General features: G+C 45.3%; 1 protein-coding gene across 2 annotated transcripts; it reads right to left on the bottom strand.

The window, feature by feature from the left end:
- Positions 1 to 494: 494 nt before the first annotated feature.
- Positions 495 to 12,094, bottom strand: vamp4 (vesicle-associated membrane protein 4). 2 transcript variants are annotated; one of them, XM_069680620.1, is made up of 9 exons: positions 11,914 to 12,094; positions 10,135 to 10,209; positions 9,435 to 9,536; positions 5,102 to 5,148; positions 4,922 to 4,972; positions 4,064 to 4,164; positions 1,742 to 1,821; positions 1,597 to 1,648; positions 495 to 1,516 (listed from the first exon to the last, which is right to left on the bottom strand). In XM_069680620.1, exons 2-9 carry the CDS (start codon positions 10,135 to 10,137, stop codon positions 1,491 to 1,493), a joined length of 462 nt encoding a protein of 153 aa, XP_069536721.1. In that variant the 5' UTR covers positions 10,138 to 10,209; positions 11,914 to 12,094; the 3' UTR covers positions 495 to 1,490. The 2 variants fall into 2 exon arrangements, with proteins under 2 accessions (XP_069536721.1, XP_069536722.1); XM_069680621.1 differs by lacking the exon at positions 10,135 to 10,209.
- Positions 12,095 to 12,846: the final 752 nt, after the last annotated feature.

A 12,846-nucleotide genomic window follows, 5' to 3' on the forward strand; every position in this document is an offset into this window, starting at 1 on the left:
ATGCACCTGATGGATCCTACGTGGCCAGGGAAAAGGAGGACGCATTTGAAGGAGCCTTCTGATTGGGACAGCCTTTGACGCGCCGCTGTGACACATCAGTCCAAGATGGCGTCCTTAAATGTTGTTTACAACCCAAAAATAATCTGATTCTCTGTCATGGAGGAGAAAAGAATCAAAAAAATGCCTGAAACTAATTGAATAGTTGACACTGATTGATAAATCTTTTCAGGTCCAGTGGTGTGTGTGTGTGTGTGCGTGCGTGTGTGCGTAATCAAGAGCAGCAGGTCTGTCAGAACAATAACTCCGCTCCGTCCAGCTTTAGTGCCATCCTGGGACTCCACACGGCCAGTGAAACCTCCGAGCAATAAAAGAGGCGAGTAATGAGAGGAGGAAGGAGCAGGGATGGCATGACCATTAGTTTCCCTCTGCACATCAACATTTTCCATCCCGACTCGTCTTTCAGCTCAGACCACTTGAGACCAGACTGTCGCCCTTTAAATCACTTAGATTTTAATCACTTTATTCCAGAGCAAAAAGGATCACAGTCTTCCAATGCAGTGAGTATTGTACATCATTACAGGATCAATATTTACAGCTTAAATAAATTACATTCAAATCATAAAATGTACTTTTCATGTTTTATACAGTAAATTAATGACACCTAAGTTTGTTCCACAGCTCAGCATCCTCAGACGTAACAGAAACACCAGCATCCATACGAGCGTCACACGAGCGAGCAGCAGAGACAACAGCAGTGGAAAAACACAGAAGCTGTTTTAAAGACAGAATTAAAACCAAACAGAACGTTTCATGTGACCAAACGGGTCCAGAGGTCCGCACAGACCAGCAGGAAGTGAGGAGACATTCAGAACCCGGATGTTTGGTGTACAGTAGAAGCAGTGATCGATGGAGGGCAGGATGTGGACGTCCAACCGCCTGTGCTGACGAGGATACAAAGCTGACAGGTGAGATCAGCCGTCTGCGGATGATTCAAAGACTGAGCGAGCAGATGAGCCTCAGATGTTCCCTGTAAACGTCCCCTCTCTGAGGACATCTGAGGTTCATGTGCTGCATGTTGGAGCGTCTTCCTACGCGGCTGCAGCAGAAACAGAGCGGCTAGTTTACAGATTGTATCTATAGCAGGAGCTTCCCTTTGGTCACATGACCCTGAATGTGAGATGATGGAATGGAGCTCTCCTTCACTGTCACCAGAGGGCTGAGAGGCAGCGTTTCTCCCAAACTGCATTAAAAACACTTCCCTACATTTCCCATAATCCCTTTCTGCAGCACTTAAAAAGCCTCAGGACTCTTTTAATCAGATCTGAGGACAAGTTAACGCTGCATCCTTCAGGAGACACAGGCTGACATTAAGAGGGGTTCGGAGGCTGGCTGGCGCCCCCTAGCTGGAGTGGAGGACTGTGTGCAGAGGAGAGAGAGACAGAGCGGAGGAAGAGGAAGAGAAGGGTTCTCCTCATCCTCCGGGTCAGACACTAGCGGTACCGCAGGATCACTGGAACTGAGAGAGATGAAGAATAGTCAGAGACAAGTTCTGCAGTTTATCATGAAAGTTAACGGTGTGTTCGCTGTCAGACTCACTGATGATGATGAGCAGCAGAGCGACAACGACCAGAGCGATGATCATCTTCATCTGTGGAGGAAACAACACGCATGACAAACCTGCTGGTGCACGTACGAAGCTGACAGAGAGACAGGCAGACAGACAGACAGACAGGTGGCTCACCTTCATGTCTCTCCACCACATCCTCCGGTGCAGCTGCTTGGCTCGGCTGCTGAAGGCTGACGCGTTGTCCGATAGGCTCTCTGGAGGGTCACATGACCACAGCACAGACGAGGACGTGTGAGGACGAGAAGAGGAGAGAAAAGATGAGTTACCCAGCATCCTAACTCGTGACCACTGCAGCGCATGCAGTGAGAACGCTGGATCTTTATTCGTTGTATGTTTGAATGCAGAAGGATCAGCTGATCTGGACTCTCACACAGCTGCCTCCTCGTGACTCGGAGCTCTGCAGCTTTTTTTACAGGACAGCTAACAGAGACGATGCTCGGAGTGAGATAGAAATGAGTCATCATGTTTGTCCAGCAGAGGGCGCTCTGGCTCCACAGTTTACATCCTCTCAGCACTGTCTGCAGCACACGGAGCTGACCAGGAGCTGGAGCTAACAGTGTTTAATAATGTAATGAAAGCAGAGTCATGTCTGAGCACAACCGATGAACAGTCTCCCCTCCACTATCCAGCTCCACATACACTGGGAGTCTCTGCCTGTTCCACTCTGACGTGTCTCAGTGGGAATGTTCCTGTTAAAGTAAAGTGAAGCTACATCAGAGGCCACGTCGCATTCATTTTATATATTTCAATATTATTGCACTGCTTGTGAGGGCTGGGGCAGGAGGGTGTTAAAGTCAGTGCATGTGTAATTTGTTCTTGTAGTTGTGCTGTAGTTTCACATGTGGTGACTCAGCCTGGCTCTGCGTGCAGCTCTGTTATGTAACCGTCTGCTCAGATCACTGCAAAGCAACGAACAGTTTATGCTCAGCAGAGCACAGACACGTTTTCTGAGTCGTCCCTGTCGTGACAAAGTTCTCGCCCACGCTGCTCGCTGCCTCTCTGTTTCATTCTGTTGTTAACTCGATGTTTCTGCATGTTTACAGGAGGGAGGCAGCTCCCTCACATGCAGAGATGTTCCTTTCCAGGCCCCAAGAGTGTGTGTGTGTGTGTGTGTGTGTGTGTGTGTGTGTGTGTGTGTGTGTGTGTGTGTGTGTGTGTGTGTGTCTCTCATGTGTTGGCTGTCTGCTCCTCCATGTGTCTGTTAACAACCTGTTGCTACAAAGAGAAGCGCTCACACGAGGCTTGTGAGAAAACGCTCGTTAATCTGCACCGCACCTGTCAATCACAGAGGTTATGCTGCCCGCACGAAGGGAACTATTAGGGACTGTAGGGACACGCCCACACACCTCCATAAACAAAGACACGCACGCACGCACGCACGCACACGCACACGCACACGCACACGCACACACACACACACAGAAGTTCCAGATGTGAGCCTTTGTCTCAGTTTGGCTTCTCGACATGACGGAGAGACGCAGTTACACAACATCTGTGTGGATGTGAGGACGAGGGCTCAGAACCGTCAGCCGTCTCTTTATCCATGGAGGAGGAGAGGAGGAGGAGGAGGAGGAGGAGGAGGAGGAGGTGATGAAGAAGAAGAAGAAGGTGATGGAGGAGGAGAAGAAGAAGAAGAAGAAGGTGATGGAGGAGAAGAAGAAGGAGGTGATGGAGAAGAAGAAGAAGGAGGTGATGGAGAAGGAGGAGAAGAAGAAGGAGGTGATGGAGAAGGAGGAGAAGAAGGTGATGGAGGAGGAGAAGAAGGCCTCTGTGTAGCTGAAAGCCTAAAGTGGAACATGTTTCACACACCGTGTGTGTGTGTGTTCATGAGAGTGATTTCAGACACACACCTGGTAAAGGACTACACCTGGACATCTCATTAACACCTGTAAAGTTTACAGAGTGTGTTTATATGCAGCCATGTTCCACTGCTGGTTAGACTCGTCCTCCTCACCTGGAGGTTCTGTGTGACACACACTGCGTGTGACACACACTGCGTGTGACACACACAGTGTGTCTGCAGAGCTGCTTTAATGAGTCAGTATATAACCATCCTTCAGTCAGCGCTGTGACCTCAGGTCCAGTCTTTGTGTTTGTCTCATGCTGAGCAGGCTGAGTCTCTGAGGACAGTAACCATCTTACCTTTGATGAATTAAACAGACTACATGAAGCACGCGTGCTCGGTCACAGCTCAGCCTGTGAATCACAGCCTGTCAATGCTTCACACACACAGCTGAAAGAAAGGATTGTAATAACATTAAATTAACCTTAACGACGCCGAGCCTTCATGAAACCTGACTCACATGGCACAGATGTTTCCACTGACTTCAGCACATGACCAATCACATCCAGTAACCGTCAGAGTGAACCCACCTGTAGGCACACAGGTTTCACACACGTGGACAAACACTAATACAGTGTGGGAGTGAGACTCACCTGACTTGTCCTGCAGGTCGTCGAGTCGCTCTCCTCTCTCGATCACCTTGGAGATGTTCTCCTGCATCACATCGATCACCTCGTCCACCTGCGACTGCACGCTGAGGACAGGACGGAGTCAGACATCAATCACAGATGATCAAAAGAAAGATTTGTCCAGGATTGATCTTTCGTTTTGGAAACACATCAGAACACGAAGCTGCGTTCAGCCCCCCTACAGCCCCACAGTGACCTGCCTGCACCTGTTCAGCTTTATTCACAGCACTCTACCTGAGCATGACATGACCGGACCAGATTACCCATCAGCCACTCTGATTTCAGAGTAATTCTGAACAATAGCTGGTGGAGGATGCAGGAGAGGGAGGATGTTGGCAGGAGAAAGAACAGCCTGTGAGCTCAGAGGTGAGAAACAGGACATTGTATTTGTGTTGTCACATTTTCCATCAGCGTCTCACTGATTGTTCCGACAAAGAACTGCCGGCTCCAGCTTGATTGCTCGCTGGAGGCAGTAACATAAACATGCTCAACACACCAACAGGAAGAAGCAGGGGCGACCACACACACACACACACACACACACACACACACACACACACACATAAACACAGAGTGAGGAGCTGAGCTGGGGGTTCAGGTTCAGAGGTCCAGATTAATGATGGCGCTGCAGAGGGTCCTGGTTAGGTTACATAATAACCTGCACATGAACGCCTCTCTTACACAACACACAGAACACACAACAACCAGCACCTTCTGGTAAACAGGAGGACTTGCATAACAGCAGCACCAAAACTCAGAGCTCTGGCTAAACTGCTCTGACCTCAGGGCGTGAGTCGGAACCAGGAATGTGTTTGTACTCACTGCTTGAGTTTGTCGCTCTGAGGTCCAAATCTGGGTCCTGTGGGCCCCCGCCTGGAGAGCAGACAGAGGGGTCCGTTTAAAGGTGAACAACTGGTTAGAACTGGTTATGAGTGTACTCTGCAGCTACGATTCATACTGCTGTTGTTGCTCTGAGGAGAAAACATCTTCATACAAACTCACAGGAAGAAGTCTTCCTCCTCATCAGAGTCCTCCTCCAGAAGGTTCCTCTGTGAAACAGGAAAAGGTCAAAGGTCAGATAACTACTGATGAAATCTGCTGATCAGAGAACATCACATGTTTGGCTTTGTTCTGTGCAGGGGCAGAATCTGCAGCTTGTGTCGGTGTCGGGACCACCCCGCTGATCTTCACGGTGTCCCGCGTGTGTGAGGCCCTGTCTGCCTGATACAGCAGTGTGTACTTTGTTCCTCTGCTGTGGACAAACAAGTTAAAGTGATAATCTGAAGATGTTCATGTAAATAAATGTCTGTAAGTCTCTCTCTCTCTCTGAATGAGGTAACACAATGGTGACTGAGCCTGTGGCCCACTGATGAGAGCCTTTGCATCTGCAGTATATAGTATTATTATGGGCTGGGTGTCTGTGGCGGCGCCCAGTTAGTGACGCGTTTTCCATCAGCCAGCAGTGGTTGGTCTGCCAGAGAGGGTAGGCGGAGCTAAGCGGCTGCTTTTCCGCTCTCTGCGAGTGTTGCGAGTAAACAGTAATCTACTATGGCTGAACAAACAAAGAAAAGATGGATGACTACAGATACAACTTCAACAAGAAGTGAAAATCCAAAGAAGAAGAAACAAACTCGACGCTCAGATGAAGCAAACAGTCTGAAAAGGAAAGCGACCGTCAGCCAGGAAAATCAGGAGTTACAACCGGAGCCGACCGTGGACGTCACACATGCAGCACTGTCTGGATATCTGGGAAGTGTGCTCCTGCAGTTACCGGTTATCACCACAGGTGGCGCCAAAGAGAACGAAAGTGAGATCTTAAAGATTAGCACTTTAAAGTTGCACAGGCGCACTGATCTACCTTTAAGTCTTTATACCGATAACTAGCCTCTGGCTATCAGCTGATGCCGACTGCCAATCAGAAGTCAGAAACCAGTTTGTGGATGCAAGAGGCAGCTCGGCGAGAAGCTCAGTCATCAGATATTTAAGTCTCTGATGAACTTTGGAGGGACAGGGTCTGTGTGCTTTGGAGAGGAGGATTATTGTGGGCTGATAAATCAGTGAAGGAGATCTACTCTGGGACTGAATACATCTCACTGACACCTGATCCATCTTTTTCAGTCAGTATCAGACCAATATCCAATTTTAGAACTGCTCAATACATCAGTTAATTTTATTAGAGAGTGGGGACCACAGGCACCGAAGGCAGATGAGGCGAGGACCCCGCCTCTGCACATCGGGCGCCAGCTCCAGCAGCGCACCGCCAGCTTAAATAAAATCCTCTTTTCCAGAACTTGAAACAGTTTTGGTTCAGGAGCAGATAAAAAACCCAAACAGAGAGCAGACATGAAACTGGCTCCACCCGAGGCTGACAGCTGCTGTGCTGATCAATAACAGCTTTTGTCTCTTTCCTCAGAGAGCAGGTATCACCTGAGACACCCTGTTATAGAGCACTTACATTCTGATGACTCACCGACAGTAACTTTACTCAGTACCCATCAGACGAGGACAGGGAGTTTGCTGCAGAGCCAAAGTGAACCTGAATAAACTCGGCTGGAAGAACAAACGATCCAGCACGATCAGAACCACACCTGAACCACTGATGGCTTCAATCAGAGCACAAAGTGTAACACGCCATTCAGAGAATCAGAGAGGACAGCAGCACTAAATCCTCCAGGAGAGCTGGACCAGGAGGAGACAGGAGGAATGTATTCACTGCTGCTGGAGGAGAAGTCTTCGTCTCTTTATCTACAGACCATCAGCAGGAGGGCTGGTTACTGTGTGAAATCAGGAGCAGCGATAATCACATCTGAGTTATAATACTTAAAGGTAGTTTAGGTGAAATCCTGCCACTGCAAAGAGCAAACAGAAGGTGTGTTGACAGCTGCCAGCCAACACACACAGACAGTGTGATGAGCAGGAGAGCTGAGGGGATGCTGACCATATGATCATAAAGAATGATAAGCGGAGGCACTAACACTCTCCTCCTGTCTTTCCTTCTTTGCTCGGTGCAGTTTGTGAGCCGCGAGGGAGAACTGGTCGTGATTATCAGAGGGCAGGAGGGGAGGCGGTAAAGGACAGCATGAAGGTGGAGGAGGAGAGCTTTGTGTTCGTCTGTGAGCTCAGCTTTGATCCCACTCCACAACAAACAGGATAACACAGAGGAACAGAGGAGGGAGGGAGGAAGAGGATGATCCCTCTGATGAGAACCAGACGTTTGGCTACAGAATCTTCTGGAATTTACTCACTTTACCCTCCTGAATATATCATCCTGTTCTGAGCTCCACTATTGTGTTTACACTGGAGTTATTCTATCCAACTGACATCCCAACTATTTCAGTGAACACTACTTTTTGCAGATGTCCATCCTTTGAATTGATCTGAATGTAACTGGAATATTATCAGAGAACTGACGACCTAATGATGCAATCAGCTTTTAATACATCCTACTGATGAGGGTTGGGACTCACTGTGTCACTACTTCACGACTTCTTGTGGTGGCGCTTATGACATGAATGAGGGTAAAATGAGGGGATAAAAGCAGAAGAAGACGACAACAGCAGGATCGTGTCTGACTGCGATGAAAAGAAGTTACAGCCTCTGTAAACCCAAATCCACAAAATCCTTCTAACTGTGTAATTCCGGGTCTTATGTTCAAACTTCAAACACATCTAAAAGTTCTAGTCATTAGTTTTAATCCAAACTGGAGTTATTGCCATTCTTTCTTCATTAACTTCCCCGACATCGGGGTTAACTTGGGCGTGAACCAATCAACCGCAGCTGCCCCGCCCTCACAGGTGCGATAACACTTCTCGGCTCACGATCAATCTTCCTCTCTGAGTCTGAGCTAACTCCTGTCCACATACTCTGAACGTCTCTGCACAAACCTGCTGCAGAACGACTCTTTGGAGATTTCCGCTCCAAAGCGACGGTCGTCCATCCTCTCCTCATTGAGGAGGAGCACTGAAACAGTGACCTCACGAAGTCTTGGCAACCACATAAACAACAGCGGGACCAGTTTACTTCTAACGGCAAAAGAGGGTCCGCTCCGCATCGCTGACATCGGCATACATGCGCAGTTCTAACACGCAGTGTAAACGATCCACGTGCCTCTATCAGCTGTGCGCTCAGTATCACACGTTCAGCTCCCTGGTGATCTCCCTCCAGCGAGCTGCACAATATCATACTGAATGAGGAGATATTGTCTGTCTAACTCTGCACGTCCCGACTGTAAACTCATTGATTGTCGCGCTTTATAAAGCTTATAAAAGGAGATGTCATTTGGTGACGATCGATCGTTTTGATCGCTACGTCATTAATAACGTCCCTCGTGCACGCACGGCTCACGTGAGGACTGAACTGCAAGAGAAGATATGTAACCTTTGTGACTTAATGAAACAGACTGCTGATGAAGACAGTCAACACAGCAGACAGAGAGACAGACAGAAAGAGGGGGCGGGGCCAGCAGCGGTGCAGAGAGCACAGGTGCAGGTGTGCTGGGGGACTGAAGCAAAGTGATCAGGTTAAAGTAGTTTGTGAATTAAAACTTAATGAGGTGAAGAAGCGAGAACAATTAAAGTGTGGAAGTAAGAAATAAGACTGAGTCAGTCTACATATGACGTGCTCCTCACAGAAATCATTGATATATGAGATTCATTGAAATCAATTGATTACAAAGCCTGTAATTAATAAGTTTCATTTTTTTAATCACCTGACAGCAATAGTTTTGATATGATGTGCACATGCGCACATACCTGGGTGGTACAACAAACCCTCTACCCTGCTGCTGAAAGTCCTAGAGGAAACACTGCTTTCCCATGCGCCATTGTTGTGTTGACAGTTGCCATGAGAACGGGGACAGGCGGACCCCGGCAGGTGTCAATCAGCACGGGAGCTGCCACGCGTACACAGTCCTGAGAAATGGTCTGAACGGCCTAATGAGCTGTCTTTCAACAGGTTTTCTACGTGGTTCTGAATGTTTCTGAATTGCTTTATGACACACTGATATCAGATATGCAGTTTTGCTATCTGAAGCCGAGTTTCCAGGGCCTCTAAGAGATGCAGCAGCCACCTTTAAGCCCAAAGTCCTGAACTGAAACCAAATTGCAGTGAATGAATACATGAATCCTGCACTTGACCTTTTTAGGGGCATTTCTTATCCTTCAGTTTGTTATATGATTGTCTGGCAACATATCAATTATCACAGAATCTTTCAGTATTTCAGAATATTCCAAACTTCAATCATTACTTTGTAAAAATGTGTGATTATTTTTACAGTGTTGAGTCGACACCTTTCAGCCTTAATTCTCCTCCCCCCACCCCCCCATCCTCGTCTCACCCTCTCGCTGCGGATCGATCCCGTGACCTCGTCATCATTAAGGTGTCGTTTAAACTTGGGGGGCATGTTGTCTTCAGGCTGCTCCTCCCGATCCGGCTCCCTCTGTAGGCAGGAGGAGAAGAAGAGCATCAGTCAGGATCTGCTGCGCGAAACCACAATAGATCTGTTGCTCAAACACACACATGGTAACCATCTGAACTCTGGTGGGTGGAAGCGAGTGATTAGACTTGCAGGTACGACCACAGACGGGTCCAGACTGGAGCAGAACAAAGCATGAAGTGTCTGAACAGACTGAAACCCTGATAATGAGACACGGTGAAGCAATCTGAGGAGGAACTCACGTCCAAAACTTCCTGTCTGAAAGCATGACTTTGTTTTTAGTCACACAGTCGATTCCATTCATTCCCTTTGATAACTGGAACATTCTCAGGAGGCGTTTCTTCCATCATGTCTGTGATACGCTGCTTTAAGTCAGTAAACACTGAGCTAAATATTTCTGCTGTTGAGTCTCAGAGGCTATGAAAGGAAATGTCATCACTGCTGTGACCGATGTGAAAAACATGCTGTTCTTCCAGTTTCACCCCTCGAGTCTGTTTCTGGATGGAACTTAATCCAAACGGTGCCACAAAAACACAATAAAGTGAACTACACATGACTCACACACACAAACACACGCTCAGTCCAACAATACGACTTGTACCATTGAATCCAGTTCAGCCTGACACTGTGGATTTCTCAGCAGCGTCCTTTTCTGGCTCAGTGGGTGGAAAAAGGCCTTTGGATGGCCGGCGGAGGAGAAGAAGTTTCCAGTAAACAGAGGAGGAGGAGGGAAGCAGAAGACAGAGGGAGGAAGAGGAGAAGCAAAGGAGGAAGACTTCAGAAACACTAGTCTATTTTAAGAGAGGAATACTAAAGGTGCAATCCACTAAAAATGTGACTTCAGGTTTGGACAAAAAGGGAGAAGACAGGACTAAAGGTATTTACAAATATAAGAACACATCCTGCAAAATGTGTGACAGACAGCTTTAGCACGCGTCAACAAACTAAATGCTTCAGTTGAACTGTCTGTTTTCAGAATTACCAAATGATATACTGTGGAAAATATCAACAATGAGAAAAATGAAAAACATTTATTGGATTATATTGTTTTTCCATGTCACCCAGCCCTTATCAAGTTAAATATTATCAATGATCAGTTTATGGATTGCAACTTGAAGCAAATACTAGAAGAAGGATGCAACACACTGCCGTTCTGTAAAGGACGGAAAACATGATTCTGCAGAAAGTAAATAAAGACGACAAAATACTGTCAGTAACAGCACACCTACAGCTGATGACTTACAGGGGAGACTGAGGACAGCTGGCACAGGTGTTATCTCTTTAATCAGAAACATGCTGCAGGGATAGCTCCATGCTGACCATGTTCAGTTTGACCTTCCATACACGGTGAAGTCAAAGACACGTTGTATGAATAAAAAGAAACTTAACTGCTCTGCATCCTTGTTTGGTTGACTTCTAAATGACGTGGTTAGCAATGATCAGAGACGGTGTGTCTCACTAGCAAAGGATGTGACACAGCAGAGAGGGACACGTTTTTTAGATTATGTAGGCCATATGAAATAAAATGTAGTTAAATTGAAAATTGTTCTACTGTCCTGCCTCACACTGAAACATAAAGATATTGAAGAGCATCGGCACCATCTGTACATTAACTTTAAGTGGGCCTATATTCTGTGTATAAAAAAGAAAACAAGCAAACAGTCTGTTATTTACAAAGTTCCACTAAATATATAAAAAACATAATATATCTTGTATTAAAAATCCTACTATAATATACTCGTATGATTGCATATCTTTAGAATATACTGCTAATAAAGGGAAAAAGCTAAAGTTAAATGAGTGCATTTGATCATCCCCGATCAGTAAATCAGTAAACTGTCCCCGAGGTTGGGGTCGGTTGTAATTCTTGACTCTTTCTGCTTAAACTAATATTTTGAACGGTATTTCATGTAGCCTAATCGTAATGATAAATAGTAGACCGGTGTTAATTTAATATCTATGAATAAGGTTGGTTTGGTACAAATATTCTCTGAGTAGCTTAGAGAAATACAAAAAGTGTTGAACCTTCCTCTACTTTGATTTACTGCTCGTATAAAGGTCAAAACAAAGGCTCCTTAAAGGACTGAGAATGAAACATATCAGTAGAGCACAGCTGTTATCAGGGGCTACTGTTATTACATCACAGCCGTTGACAACATTAGCTTGTTAAGCTGTTTGTTGGCCTAAAATGTGTCAACTACCTGTGTTTTACCGACAATATTGATACATCGCAATAATTCCAATGAAAAGGCACCACAGTAAACCCCAACACAGCTAGCCCTTAGCTAATCTAGCTAGCTCAGACAGGCCGCTTGGTTCATGACGGTATGATGGTATTTAGCTACCCGGCTAAGCTAAGGATGCTAATGCTAATAGCTACCTGCTGTTTGCCTCAAGATCCGACTCTCGATGCTGGTGAACTCAAACACACAGACTCAGGTGTCAATCCAGGTGCTCTGGGTTCTGGCTGGTTTTACGGTTTTGTCGCTTTCATCTCAGATGTTGTCCGGACGGTGACACCGGGCTCTCATCACGGATGATGCTAGCTGCTCCTGCTTCTCTCCGAGTCAGCTGACCGGAAACGAACACAAACAGCTGGAGGAGGAGAGGCAGCGCTGCAGATGTTTCACACATATTTCATTTATCTGCATTTTTTCTTCTTAATGTTAGAAATTTTCAGATTCGTCATGAAATGAACACCAGACTGCCATTAATAAACACATGTAGACTGAGATATAGAGATAAGTATAATACAATATATTTAGAAAATGTTTAAGCATTTCATTCATATTCACATTTATTTTGTGTATATTGATTTGTATATTTGAAGAATAAGAATATCAGTCATTCATGCATATAAATTCGTATTTTCCCTGTGTGTTTTAATTTTATTAATATATTTGTTGACTTTAGTAAATAACAACTTGCCCCTTTGAGGAATGGAATAAAAATAATATTGAAAAACTTATAAAATAAAAATTACATTATATTAAAAAAAAAACAAGTTCACTGAAAATCAAACTTGTTTTAATGGATAAAATAAAAACAACAACAAACAAACAAAACTTAAAATATAAATTAATTGATTTATACAGAGAGACACACTGTAAAAACAACTTGATATGCTCAAATTAATGTATTAATTATTTTTTTATTTGTTTTTATATTTAAACATTTGTGCACATTCATTTTCTTATTCTAGAAAGGATTTATTCTTTTTCTCTATGAATCCTTAGAAATAATTTATAATACAACATATATTTATAAACTCATATAACTTGTCGGTATAAGTGATTTTACATCCAGGCTAATA

Source organism: Semicossyphus pulcher, unplaced genomic scaffold, assembly GCF_022749685.1.
Source record: "Semicossyphus pulcher isolate SPU_LCO1_2020_fin unplaced genomic scaffold, fSemPul1.0.p SCAF_4, whole genome shotgun sequence".
In the NCBI taxonomy this organism is placed as follows: Eukaryota; Metazoa; Chordata; class Actinopteri; order Labriformes; family Labridae; genus Semicossyphus; species Semicossyphus pulcher.